The following is a 14,409-nucleotide window of genomic DNA, read 5'->3' as shown; positions in this document are numbered from 1 at the left end:
TTTAATATCTTTATGCCATGTATATATACTACCTATCTCTCTCTATATAAAACTAGAGCACTCTTTTCCCTTTAATTTTTTTTCTTATTAAGGGTTTTATAGGATTTTATTAAGGCCTAAGTATATAAAGGATTAGGGATAATCCCTATTACAGGTATAGGGGGGGGGTATTATTAGGTGGGGCTTAGGTAGATAGTTATATAGCCGTAAGGTATAGGCGACCTAGGGGCGACTTAGGGGTAACTTATCTATAAGGTACGTGCGTTATATATACCTAGGGAAAACTCTTCCTTACCTCGCATATAGACTCCTTCTTTCCCTTAAGGATTTGTTTATTTATAAATTATGCCTTATTATTCTATTAATTAGACTCCCTATCTATATCCTTACCTTATAATAATAATTTTTAATTTTTTAATAATTTTTTTTTAGTAGTGGCCTTCTATAATATTTTATTAGTATTATAGTATTAACGTATTTTAGTAGGACTTGCTAATAAAATCGCGCTAGCTAGGGTGCCTATAGCATGCTAACCGAAGCAAAAGCGCCAAAAGCGCCAAATACGAAAAGTAACTTCTACCGCACGAAGGGATATAAAAAGTGTAAGAATTCGTTGCCACACAAAGAGATAAATCACGCCTGTTTTGAAGTTCGAGCCTGCTTTGTGAAACACATGCAAGGATGCCTAGGAAATATGAGGCGAGGAAGTCAATGCGTATCTCTAGAACTTCATGGTACCCCCTAACAAGACGGTGTTTTCTAGACAGGATGGCGCGATCACGTCGCCTATGACTTCCGATAGAGCTTCTTTAAAGACTTCCCTATCGTCTCATGGTGCTTCTACTTCGATAATGTCAATACTAGAAATCTGAAACGCACTGCCTTGTCTGCTTTTCTTGGCGTAAAATACTGCCGTGCAGACTCTCTTCTCGTGGAATTCTTGCCTTCATTATGTCGATGGAATGGCTAGGAAGCAGCGATCTCTCCGACCCCGACATTGTCTGGCACGGGCGCTTTGATGTGGAAAACAGAGCATCGTGGATACGAAGGCTTACCACTTACGGAAGCTCCCATTCCAATGACGAGAAGAAACCTCTTTCGGTCGATTGGGATGGCCCATCAGATCCGACCAACCCTAAGAACTGGTCGAATGCAAGAAGATGGTCTCAGATATGCATTCTGGGACTGATCGTTCTTCAGACGTGGGTATCTCATCCAATTCCATGATCTACTAAACATCAATTAAATCTGATATAGCCCTCTAGCCTCCTCTATCTTCTCCCCAGCCCTAGACCAAATCATGTCCGACTTCAACATCAAAAGCCCCGTTCTCGTTGACCTCTCCTTATCCGCCTACGTTCTCGGCTTCGCTATCGGCCCTCTCGTCGTCGCACCCTTATCCGAAGTCTACGGCCGCCTCTACATTTACCACACCTGCAACATCCTCTTCGTCATTAATAATGTTGCCTGTGCTACCTCCCCGACCATCTGGGTCCTGGTCCTCTTCCGCTTCCTGTCTGGCTGCGCGGGCTCGTGCCCTCTAACTCTGGGCGGCGGTACTATCGCGGATGTTATGGAGCCCGAGAAACGGGGGAGGGCGATGTCTGTTGTTGCGTTTGGGAGTGTAGGGGGCCCAATTCTGGGACCGGTATTTGGCGGAATTATTGCGGAGAGGGTAGGATGGAGATGGGTTTTTGGGATGCTGGTTTGCTTTGTGTGTCCAACGCCATTCTAGACTTCCTTTGACATTACTGACGGCTTTCTAGGGCGCTCTAACCACCGCCACCGCACTCGTATTCATGCGAGAGACATACGCCCCTCGAATCCTCGAGCTCAAAGCCAAAAGGAAGGCGCGTCTCACTGGCGACCCAGGCACCGTATGCACGTCTTTATCAAACGCTACACTATCAGAACGTCTTAGGCGTGCCGCAACCCGCCCCCTTAGGCTCCTTCTCCTATCTCCCATCGTCCTCACCCTCTCCCTCCTCTCCGCCATAACATACGGCCTGCAAATCCTGCTCTACATCTCCCTCCCCAGTGTCTACAAATCCCGCTACGGTTTTACCACCACTCAATCTGGTCTCGCATTCCTAGGGATCGGGACTGGAATGGTTATTGGATTGCTCGCGTTCGGGATAATCAGCGATAAAGTGCTGGTGATTCTGGCGAAGCAGAATGGCGGAGAGAAGAAGCCGGAATATAGGTTGCCGGTTATGTTGTGGGGATCTTTGTTGCTGCCGGTGGGGTTGTTGGGGTTTGGATGGGGGGCGGAAAGGGGTGTGAGCTGGGGCGTGCCTATGGTGGGAAATGTGGTGGCGGGGGTAGGGATATATTCAGTTTCTGTAAGTACACTGCATTTATCTCTCAGCGTTTTGTGGCACGGGATGTTCGACCTTGGCTAACCCTTTAATCCCGCAGATACCAGTGCAGATGTATCTTGTCGATTGGGCACCCCAGTATGCGGCAACGATGTCTGCGTCCACTTCTATTCTGCGATCGCTTGTGGGTGCGTTTTTGCCACTGAGCAAAGACGGGCTGACGACGAGTCTGGGTCTAGGCTGGGGAATTACGGTACTCGCTGGTATTTCACTGGCGACTTGGCCTGCGACATTTATCTTGTATACTAGAGGAGAGAGGATTAGAGATAGATTCCTTATTGAGATGTAAAAATACCACCGCGAGATCAAGGAAAAATGACCTACATTTATATGAAATAAGAGAAAGGAGCTTTTTAAGCTAAGCCGAGGCCTAAGTTTTCACGCAAACGCCTTGTACAACCAATTATATATAATTTAGCGCAACCTAGCTATATTAAAGTCGTACTCTTAATTTAAGATATATATAGTCTATAAGTAAATATAGCTATATATACTATATCCCCTTAACTTTATAACCGTTAGGCCTTAAATTCGCTCTAGAGGCTATAAAAGGAGGCTAAGGGGGCTTTATTTAACCATAAAGTGGACTATAGAGTAAGAAGATTCCTAAAAGACTTTATATCCACAAGAGGTAAGGGGAAGACGTATAAGCGCGGTCTAGGTAAATAAAGCCACCAAACGCGTAAATATTAAAGGAGAAGAAGAAGAGGGCTCTATATTATATAATTAGAATTATAGTAGGCCTTTTTATATAAAATTAGAAGCCCTATATAAGCTAGCGCAGGCATAAGAATAGGGGAGGGTTGGAAAATAAACTGTTAAGGCGATAGTAAAGTCGAAGGCGCGCTAAGGCCCTCTATACTAACCTAGTACTAACCTAGGCCTTAAAAACGCGTCTAAAAAGTAGGGGCTACTACTAAGGGGGGGGGGGTAATATTTAGACGATATATTGCGGACCTTAGGGGGTCGTACGTAACCTAAGGTTATGCTAGGCTTAACCCGGACCTCCAATACCTAAAAGTATTAGGTTTCCTATCTATTCTCTATTAATTTTCTTAGAAAATTTATTACTTTTAAGACAAACCTTATAAGCATAGAAATAGGAGACTGCTATATATATTATTTACGTATATAATTAGGTTCTATTCTTACTTTCTTATAGTAACTAAAAAGATAAGCTAGGTTCGGCCTTTTTATAAATAGACTAAATCTATAGATATATTAATGGTAGAACGTCTTAATTTAGCTTTTTAATAAACTTTTTAAGCTTTAGGGCTTTCTTTTTTATAAATTTAATATACTTTTTAATTTACCTAGAATTACCTTATTAGATATAATTGTTTTTAACTAAATTCTTAAAATATATAAAATATATACCCTATATAACCTAATAAAGTTATAGGCGCTAATATACCCTCTATAGCCTTTATTAGTCACATAAGGTAACTTACCAATAACGACTACTTAAGTAGGTTATAGTGATGTTGGTTAATAACGCTTATTAATTGGAATAAGGAAGGGCGAGGAGCTTAAGATTCCTCGCCACGCTAGTGCCGCGGCGTTACGTAACGACCGCATGCCTCATTCCCGATACTAACAACTCTTCTTTTATGGTTACTATCTATATATAAATACTGCTTAACTAGCGTAATAAATATTAATACTTTTTACTTACTATTGCCATTATAATATAAGTCTCGATATTCTAAAAGTTGCCTTTTAGTACGTGGTGCTTTCTTACTTAGAGTTATAGGAGGATATTATGCTAGGGCCGCTAAGGCGCTAGTCGTAAGCGAGCTAATAGCGATTTTCTATACTGGGTATAGAAAATCCTAATTAGCTGGTTAAAATTAGGGTCTGTAGAATATTATACTCTTACTCCCTTTTAACCTAACCTTTAACTCGTATATATAGAGTATTTATATTAATAAACGTTTCTAAAGCCTTATTTAGGTTTGCCTTTATTATTATATTTACTAGGTTATTTTAACCGTTAATTTATTAAATTTTAAAGAGTTCTTACCGTTTATAGGATTAATAAAGTGCTATAATGTTAATTATAAGGCACTTTTCCTTTATAGTACTAAGCTTAACTAAACACTTATAGAGGGAATATAAGTTAGTATATACGATTATAAGAATAACAGAAAGTTTAAGTTAATCTATAATTATCTTTAGGGTAGTTCTAATTGTAATTGCTATATTAACTCCGCTAACTATTCTATATATCTCTAACGCTAGAACGCTTTAAGTAACGCGCTTNCTNTTAGTTAAGCTNNAATANATAAGATTNCCNTAGATTATAAAGTNATTCTCTCNAGTAGATTTNTTTNNNATAATAATCTTATATTCTAGCTAGGAGCTAAAATCTTTATTATTTATAAATAATCCATTAATAAATATAAAGAGCTTAGTAGTGGGAAGATTAATAAGCACGTAGAGTAGTCCTTAATTAAGATAGTTTATTTACTAAAAGAGACGCTTATTTAGGGCAAGAACGTTATCCTTAGTTAGTTTCTAGTATTAGGTGGCAATAGAGAGATTAAATAAAGCCTTAGGTTAATAGATAGAAGTAACATAAGCTCTATAAGCGCGTTACTCCATATATCTTTATTTTAGAGAGTTAACGTTAATAATATTAATCTTCTTGCCTTAACCCTTCTGGCGCAAAGCAATAGAATTCTTATTTAGGAAGAGGATATATTTATTAAAAAGTAATAGTGTTATTAAATTAAGCTTTTCCTTTAGCTTTGCTATAAGGTTTACCTTTACTAGCTTATCTTCTTTAAGAGCTAAGAATTAGTTATTTCTTAAGATAATTATATTATTAGTTTATATACTAACAATTCTAAATAGGGTTTCCATGGTTATAATAAGGAAGCATAGATTAAATATAGAAGTAGTTATTAAAAGCTTCTCTTTATAGTGCTTACTATAGGTAGCTTACTAGTAAGTTCCTACCTCTGCGATTTTATATAATGGCTTAAGTATAACTATAACCGTATCCTTAGGATACTAGTAGCGAATTTGCTCTGGAAGGTATGCTAATATTAAGCGCTAAAGGTGCGTTTCTAATTAGGTATAGGCCTAAGTAATATCTTATAAATAAACCGCTATTCTATTCTTTATTAAGGAGGAAGCTAGCGCAATAATAACTCGCTAACTAGCTTGTTAAATTATAGGAGATTATATAAGAATTACCTCCTTACTATTACGGACGCTTTAAGTACAATGTTACGACTACTTAGGGAAGAGTCGAAAGAAGCTAGTTAGTTGATTTAGGCACGGTCTAGAATGGAGCCGGTAGAACTATGTGACGAGGAATAGTAACCGAGGTCATGTGGGGTAATCTGTATAATCTGTGGAATCTATATAATCCGCAATAGAGTAGATAGAGCACATATATATTACGTATAAGAAGGATTTTATAGGAGTACGGTTGTGTATTTAAGGACCCTCAGTCCCTACCTAGATAGTTCCTTCCTTATAGTAATTCTTAGAATATAATTGGAGTTAATCTATTAGGCAACCACTCCACCAATTATTATTTGTTGTTAACTTCTATACTTGTATTACCTATATACCTAGCCCAATAATAAGCCCACCGTAGTTCCTACTATAAGGTTCCGTTACACAATTACTACCTAATTATGGTATTAGTATAGAAAGTCGAATAATATGCCACCAAAAGCACCAGCTATAACGCTATCGATAGCGGCAACTACTTTAAGATTAGGCAACGACACCAGTATAGCAGATACTGACTTACAGTAACCTGTAATGGTTAGATAACTATAAGAGATAGTTAACCAGTTAATAGAAAATAATGTGACGTTGGAAAATAGGATTAATAGGATAGGCGCAGCAAAGGTTAAGTTACTATTAATTAAAAGGTACTTAGGAGAGAGATTAAAGCTTAAAGGATTCCTTACGTAAATGCACTTTAAGGTAGCATAGGAAGGAGTAAAGCTGGTAATATTTATGGATCAAACAGCCTATATAGGACTATTCTTAATAGGAAGGGCACTTAAATAGTTTGAGCCTTACCTTACAGAGATATAAGTAAATGGCATAACGACTACTAACTAAGAGGTGCGGTTTATATTCTTAAGTTAAAATAGATTTATAGAGCAACTTATATAAATATTCGGAAACCTAGAGGTAACAACTATAGTAAAAAGAAAACTCCAAGATATTACGTAATAAACCTTAGCAATTAAGTATATAACGTAGTTCTAGACGTTAGCAATGTAAGTAGAGTGGAATAATAGGGCGCTTATGGTATAGTATAAATAGGGACTTAAGGTAAAAGTCTAGGACGCGATTATCCTAATAAAAGATACGGATACCCTAAGGGAACTAATAGATTAGGCGATTAAGATTAATAATTAGATCTACTAAAGGGAACAGGCTAAGAAAGGCTAGGATAGAGTTTTATAGTTATATAAGGCGCAGAGTACGTAGCAATAAAAGCTAAGTTAAAAACTATAGTACGGCGCAGAGTTAATGGACCTAAGTAGTACTAAAGAAGCCTATAAAAGATGGAGTAAGAAACCATAGAAACCTAGAGGACAAGGATTAAGTAATTAGAGGTCTAAAGAGCAGAGGCCAAATTAGGGATTTTAGCAGCAAAAGACGTTTAGGCGGACTCTATAGCAAGAAAGATGGTTTAAAGAGGGAGCTTATATAAATTGCGAGAAATAAGGTTATTATATTAGAGACTATAGAAGTGGGCAGAGTCACTATATAGTAAAAGGTATAAGACTAGTAGACAACGTATACGTATAGAGGGATAATAACGTGCTATAAGGAACAAAAGAATGTTTAATTAAAAGCTTTGCGTTTTATTATAATAACGCATACTAAATTTATAAGAACGCTAAGTATAGCGTAAGCTATTAGCTATAGGAGCTAGTACCTATAAGATATAGAGGAACTAATAAACCAGTTCGCAGATCGGATATTAAGGACGATAATTTTAACATAGGCAAAACATTTTATAATAATAAGGTAATAAAAGCGGCTTACTGGGGGCGCGTAGACCTTAGAGATATTATACTAGAGATAGAGGATAATTCCACTATAGAATAGGGAATATTAGTAGGGATTAAGACCCCACTAGATACGATATTTATCGCTTTGCGAGACGTAAGAGAAGTAGGGCAGTAAACTACTTCGGTACTTAATAAAGGCAAAAGGCTAAAGGCTTAAGATTCTTAAGAAGAGATGCGAAATAACTAAGATTTTTAAAACGAGATAAGGCAAGCTTAAGGACCTATAACGGACGATAACCGATGGAGTAGAGTAATGGCTTAGTTTAGTAATATACAAATGAGCTTAGGACGAAGTTTCCTAAAGGTATAGGACTCTTAAGATAAGATAAGTGAGATTTAAGACTCTTAAAATGAGATAAGAATACTAAGTAAGCCTAGTTAGACTAAGGCTGAAGTAAAGCTTAAGATAGAAGTAAGCTTAGGATCGAGAATCTAAAAGGGTTAGAAATTCGGAGTGCGAATTAAAACACCTATAAGTAAGAGGCAAGGAGCTTCTTTATAGATTAGAGAATCTGCGGCATAAATAGTAATTAGACTAGGAGACGAATACATAGACCTAGAAGACTTACTAGTAGAATACAGTATTCGGACTAAAGATTGAAAAGTTGATACTAAGATTAAGAAGTAAGAAGACTTTAAAGATCTAAGTGTAAGATATAAACCAAAAGAAACTATAGAAGAGTTTAGGCAAAGAATTATTGCATAGCAAGAACAGAAACTAGATAAGAGATCTAGTATATTAGGACGTATAAAGGATAGAGTACTAGTACAAAGAATTACTAATAGGCCTAGGGTAGGCATACTAAGAGCTAAGTGGCTTAGCGAACTAGAAGACGAAGAGGATTTAGGAATTCTAACTAGGTTTAAAAAATAACACATAAAGGGCTATTACGACGCAGTAATAAGAAGATACTTCCTTACGGACAAGCCGTATATACTCCAGCAGCTGTATTAAAGGTAGTATAGGCAAAGGCACAATGATAAGTGGGAAGATTTCTATATATAGTTGGATAAAAAAGGTATCTAGGACCACCCGATTATAGAAAAGGCTATAACGCATATTAAAGGAGCCTTAATTATAACGTTAAAGGATTTAGAGGAATAATTAGAGGACTAGAGAAGTAAGAGACGCATCTTAGTACCTGCGAACGAAGTTATAACGTTTAGATTAGTATAATAAAGGTTTAAACTTAAAGATAAAGATAAGTTAAGAGTTAACCTAAAGCACCTAGCACACTATACGCTATTATAGATTGTATGCGTAGACGATATATATAAGATATATAAGAATTTAAAGGAAAAGAATCGGAAATACCCTATAAGGATATACTAGATAATAGTATAGGAATGCTAAATATATATATAGATAGCATCTAGTAAAAGTCTAAGAGGAAGGAAGCTTAGTATTTTAACTAGAAAGATTCCTTACGGAAGAATACTTAAATAGACAATAGTAGTGGGAATGCCTAAAGAATATGTATTTATAGTATATTAAAGATAAAAAGCGAACTAGGTATTNGCTAAAGAGNNAGCTAAGTNNANTAGGATTAAGNAGCNAATAGTTANNAAAAGTANAGGCCTATAGGACTAGAGGGAGCCAGTAGTAGAGCCTTAGACCCTTAAAGGAATTTAAGGACAACACCTAAATTTACGAGTTAGATAGTAAGATTAGTAGTTTAAAGCGCTAATAGATAGTAGAGCAACGAGGAACTATATTTTACTAGTAGTAGTTAAAAGAATAGGACTACCTTATAGACAGAAGGAGCAATTTTACCTATTAGTTATAATTTTAGGAGATCTAATAGCCTATAGAGGAGGCATTATTAATCTTAAAATAGGACCTATTTAGATAACTATTAAAGGAAGATAAATCGAGATATCTTTTAATATCCTACCATTGGGACGGGATGAGGCAGTATTAGAGATGCCTTAGTTACAGGAATATAATCTAAGGATTGATTGGATTATAGGTTAAGTCGATATTAGGGATACTTAACGCCGTAAAATGCGACAGTAAGCTAAGTTGGTATAGTACTAGGTCAGAGCGATATATAAAGAGACTAAGTGGGGCTTAAGTTATGTACTAAAAAGATACTATAAGTATGGCGAAAAACTATGGTTACTAGAAAGTGAAAAGCTGTTAGAATACGTAGTATAGGACTATATAATAGAGTTAGAACTAGGAATAAGTCTAAAGTTCTTTCTAATCTATAAGCTTACTAAAGAAGAAGGTAGAGTACTAAAAGAGTTTATCTAGGAAAATTTATAAAAGGGATATATTAGACCATCGCAATTATTAGCGGGTTATCCAGTACTGTTCGTATTAAAGAAAAATGGCAAACTAAGGCTATGCATTAACTATAGACAGTTAAATAGTATTACTAGGAAGGATAGGTATTCTTTACCCTTAATTAGCGAAATCTAAGACAGGATAGGTAATGCGTAAATATTTATAAAGATAGATCTGAGATAGGCGTACCACCAGATTAGAATTAAGGAAGGCGATGAATAGAAGGTAGCTTTTAGATTAAAGGAAGGACTATATAAGCCATTAGTTATACAATTTAGGCTTATAAACGCACTAGCAACGTTCTAGAAGCGTATTAATAATATATTAGGGGAACACTTAGATAAGTTTATTATAGTATACCTCGATAATATTATTATCTACTTAATAAATAAGGAAGAACACGGGGAATATATTAAATAGGTCTTAAAGAGACTATAGGAGGAACAAATACTAGTAGTAATTAAGAAATGCGAGTTCTTTACTAGGAAGACTAATTTTATTAGATTTATTATTAAACTAGGCTAACTTAGTATAGATTTAAAGAAGATCGAGGCTATAATAAATTAGTGAGAACTAGAGAACGTTACGCAGTTAAGATTATTTTTAGGGTTTTGCAATTACTATAAAAGGTTTATAGCGCAGTAGTTAAAGGATATTAAGCTATTTACGTAACTAATAAAGAAAGAAGAACTATAGGTATAGGGAGAGGAATAGAAAGAACTCTTTAAGAAAGTTAAGGAGTTATTTACCTAGGAGCCAGTTCTTAAAATTTATTAACTAGGACTAAAAACGGTTATAGAAACGGATGCATTAGACTATATACTAGGGGTATACTTTATATAGAGATATTAAAACGGATGGCACCCAGTGGCATACTATAGTAGGAAGATAACACCACTAGAGTTAAACTATAACATCTACAATAAGGAGTTATTAGGTATAGTTATAGTATTAAAAGAATAGAGAGCATTCTTATAAGGCACGGAAAAACTATTTATGGTTAAAACGGATTATAAGAACCTAATAGGATTTATAATAACGAAGGAACTTAACTAAAGATAGGTTAGATAGGCAGAGATGCTTATAGAATACTATTTTAAGATTTAGTATATTAAGGGTATAGATAATACGTAAGTAGATACTCTAAGTTATAAGGCTAAATTATAGAACGACGAAAAGCTATTAGGGGCTTTACTGCGAAAAAACACAGACGGATTGATTAGGTATAATTACCTAAAAATTGCAGCAACTTAGAAAAATAATAAGCCAGAAAAAGTTTATAAAACGCTAGAAAGCTTTTAGGTATAAAGAATTCTAGAAATATAGCTAGAAGATCTATAGATGGATATATACGAGAACTAAGAAGTAAAGTATATCCTAAGAAGCATAGCGGAGCAATTTATGGAAGAATTCTATAAGGGATTAACTTAGGGACATAACGGAGCTATAGGCTTAGTATTAAGACTCTAGAAAGAGTATATTATTAATAAATCTAGGGCTTAGCACGAAAAGTTATAAGAGAATATCTAGATTACTAAAGGAATAAACTAATAAGGTATAAGCTATATAGAGGGCTATAACCTATTAAAATACTAGAGAGACTATAGGAAGTTATATTATAGGACTTTATTATTAAGTTATTAAAATTAAGAGATTCTATTACCGGATAAGATTATAACGTAATTTTAGTAATAGTAGACAAGCTTATAAAGTAGGGATACTTTATAGCATATACAGAAGAAATCTTAGTAGAAGATATTGCTAGAATCTATATTAAAGAAGTATTTATAAGATATAGAGTACTAAGTAAGATTATATCGGATAGGGATTTAAGATTTATAGCAGCATTTTAGAAGGTATTCTTAGCGGAGTAAGGAGTTAGAGTAGCAACTTCTACCGCATATTATTCGTAGATAGACGGCCAAACAGAAAGATTAAATTAGACGCTAGAATAGTATCTAAGGTATTATATTAATTACGCATAGAATAATTAGGTATTGCTATTACTAGTTATATAGTTTATATATAATGCAACACCTTAAGAAGGAATAGGCATATTACTATTTAAGGCAAATTATAGATATAAGCTAAAAACATTATTGTTACTATAATAAGTAAAGAAAACGAGTAACATAGCTAAAGAAAGAATAAAGATATTGATAAATCTTTATATAGACCTTATAGAATTAGTAAAGAAAGTATAAGANAGAATAAAAAAGTACTATAATNCTAAGAGATCTAAGGGACNAGATCTTAAGGAGGGAGATAAAGTATAGCTACTATATAAAAATTTTAAGAGTTAACGACTAAGTAAGAAGTTAGACTACGTTAGACTAGGACCTTTTAAAATCGTTTAAAGGATTTTACTAGTTATATTTAAGTTAAACCTACTAGCTAAAATAAAGATCTACCCTATATAGTAATAATAATAATAATTCTTCTTTAATTAACGTCTGATACGGATGCTATCTAGCCCTACGCAGACTACTCCGTATATAAGGGAAAAGTAATATTAACGGGAAAAAACCCTTGCTGCTGGGGGGGAGGAAAAACCCTATGAGCCACCTCAGTAGGATGAAAAACCCCGATTTGCCATGTCTGTCCGTAGCGGCGGCCCTGCGGGTCTACGGCTACGTTCTGTCCTCCTTGGATGTTCGAACTCCTTGGGAACTACTGCTTCCTTCTCTAGCTTACCCTAGCTAGGGTTCACTACGTCCCAGCTAGGCCTTGCCAATTAATTGCCGTACTGCTGTTTCCCGTATCTTAGCCATCCCCTATATGCTATTTCTTGTCTAACTATTGCTATATACGCTATACCTTCCCCCCCCTAGGGCCTATCGAAGGCGTAAGGGGGATTTATCCGTTCTAACCACCGTAATACTGATAAGCGAGCGGGATATTGTGTATTTGGGTATCTTTTATGCCTAGGCCCTAGCTAGGCCCTTTCTAAGGGTCACCACTCCGTCGAAAGAAGACAGGGAAAACCGTGGGTCGCAATCCAGGCTGCTAGGTAGTATTTGGTAAAAAAAAAACGGCGAGTAACCGCATGCTCCGCGGGCGATTGCCCTGGGGGCAGGTAGTTATATATTAGCTAGTAATATAGTAGAGTTCAATATACCTGCTTATCTAGGCCTCTACCCCAGTTTTCTAGTGCTTTGGTCCCAAACTATAAGCAGTTGGCTGCCACCACTAATTGCGGGGAATTTCACCAGTTCTTTTGGATATCTTATAACGGTATTACCCGAGTACCAGTCTACCCCCTAGTAGTCTGTATAAGAGTTTCCTCCTAGAGTTGGTACGCTTTTGTACGGCTTGGGAGCCTTCTATAGCCTCTAGTTTCACGCCTTTTTTATTGTTTCCGCCGGCGCGGGCATAAGCTGCCGTTTCTAGGGGTCGCAACTCCCATCTTCGCGCCTACTGACGTAATCCTACGGAGGCGTCGTAGCTGCATCCTGTAATATAGTTAGGTACACCTTCTACGGACGAGGCCGAGCCACTACCTCTCCCGCCTGAGTAACTCCTATTTACTCCTTAAGTATATCTCACCGGCAAGCCGCCCTAGAGGCGAATGGTTCCGTCTGTTAATATACCGACACGCGCATCCGTTCTCTCGAGCCACGTAGTAGTCTCTCCGGCCAGGGTGTGATCCTACCTGCCTACTAGGTGCACTAAAGGTCAGAGCCTAGTTAAGGGATGAGGTCCTTGGAGCCAGCAGTGGCTACTACGTACTACGCCCTGCGGGAAGCCAGTAGTAATATAGGGGCGCAACACCCTATATACTACTAGTTCCCGTTTCGCGTTGCCTGTAAGAGTCTCCTTATAACAGGCCGACCGTGTACCCTATATAGTATATCGTAATGCTAGAGCCAGTATACGGGAATATTAAGCTATTAGTCTATAAGGAAGATATATATAGAGGATAGGAAGAAGACAAATAGTAAGTTTTTAAGATCGTTAGTTATAAGGACGTTAACGATAAAATATAGTATAAGGTTAAGTAGATAGGCTATACTAAGACTACCTAGAAACTACTAGAAAATTTAAAGAATGCTATAGAAAAGGTATAGGAGTATTGGAAGAAATTAGGTTAGGTAGTATTAAAAAAAAGGATTGCTAAAGAATAAGTCACCTAAGGGGGACCTAAGAAGAGTAGTTGCTAAACTACTTAGATCTATTTCCTTCTCTATTAGAAAAGAATCTATTCTTTTATTATTAAGTTCCTATAAACCTTATTCTATAAGTTTTTACTCTTTAAAATAAATCTTCTTACAAACCTTCTTAAGACGGATTAACTAAGTAGACGTAGCAAGACGGGAATTAAGGGCTCTTTGCTAAGCTTTAGCAGCCTTATATTCCGCGTTATAAGAACAGTATAACTCCGCTAGAGTAATAGACAGTTTATTATTTAGCTGCGTAGCAGTAGATTAAATATAAAACCCTAAGATAAATTAATTAGGGAACTAGACGACTATTAAGAGTAATAAGTTATATATATTTAGCGTTAAAGACGGAGTAAACATTACAGAATAAATAAATATTTGCTTTAGTACACTCTAAGTAAAAGGACGGTTATCGCGAAGATGGGTTCGCTAGCGCAATATAAACTAACCCCTATTTTAAACAGCAAGAATATGGAAACGGCATAATCTTACTAAGAGACAATATTGTAGCAACAGTACGAATACAA

The 14,409-nt window shown here is 36.2% G+C and overlaps 1 protein-coding gene across 1 annotated transcript; it reads left to right on the top strand.

The window, feature by feature from the left end:
• Positions 1–746: 746 nt before the first annotated feature.
• Positions 747–2,698, top strand: K441DRAFT_707895 (MFS general substrate transporter). The gene is made up of 4 exons (XM_067653745.1): positions 747–1,202; positions 1,258–1,714; positions 1,767–2,342; positions 2,431–2,698. Exons 1-4 carry the CDS (start codon positions 952–954, stop codon positions 2,665–2,667), a joined length of 1,521 nt encoding a protein of 506 aa, XP_067499646.1. The 5' UTR covers positions 747–951; the 3' UTR covers positions 2,668–2,698.
• Positions 2,699–14,409: the final 11,711 nt, after the last annotated feature.

This window comes from Cenococcum geophilum (genome assembly GCF_001692895.1).
Source record: "Cenococcum geophilum 1.58 unplaced genomic scaffold K441scaffold_49, whole genome shotgun sequence".
Classification (NCBI taxonomy): Eukaryota; Fungi; Ascomycota; class Dothideomycetes; order Gloniales; family Gloniaceae; genus Cenococcum; species Cenococcum geophilum.
The sequence above is the reverse complement of the archived record's forward strand: the minus strand, read 5'-3'. Positions and strand labels throughout refer to the sequence as shown.

What these genes read in the sequence shown, in the direction of transcription:
- K441DRAFT_707895 (XM_067653745.1), top strand. Translation starts at nt 952, where the DNA reads ATGTCGATGGAATGGCTAGGAAGCAGCGATCTCTCCGACCCCGACATT. An exon ending in TTGGGATGCTGGTTTGCTTT is followed by an intron (nt 1,715 to 1,766) that starts GTGTGTCCAACG and finishes ACGGCTTTCTAG; the next exon opens with GGCGCTCTAACCACCGCCAC. An exon ending in TAGGGATATATTCAGTTTCT is followed by an intron (nt 2,343 to 2,430) that starts GTAAGTACACTG and finishes ATACCAGTGCAG; the next exon opens with ATGTATCTTGTCGATTGGGC.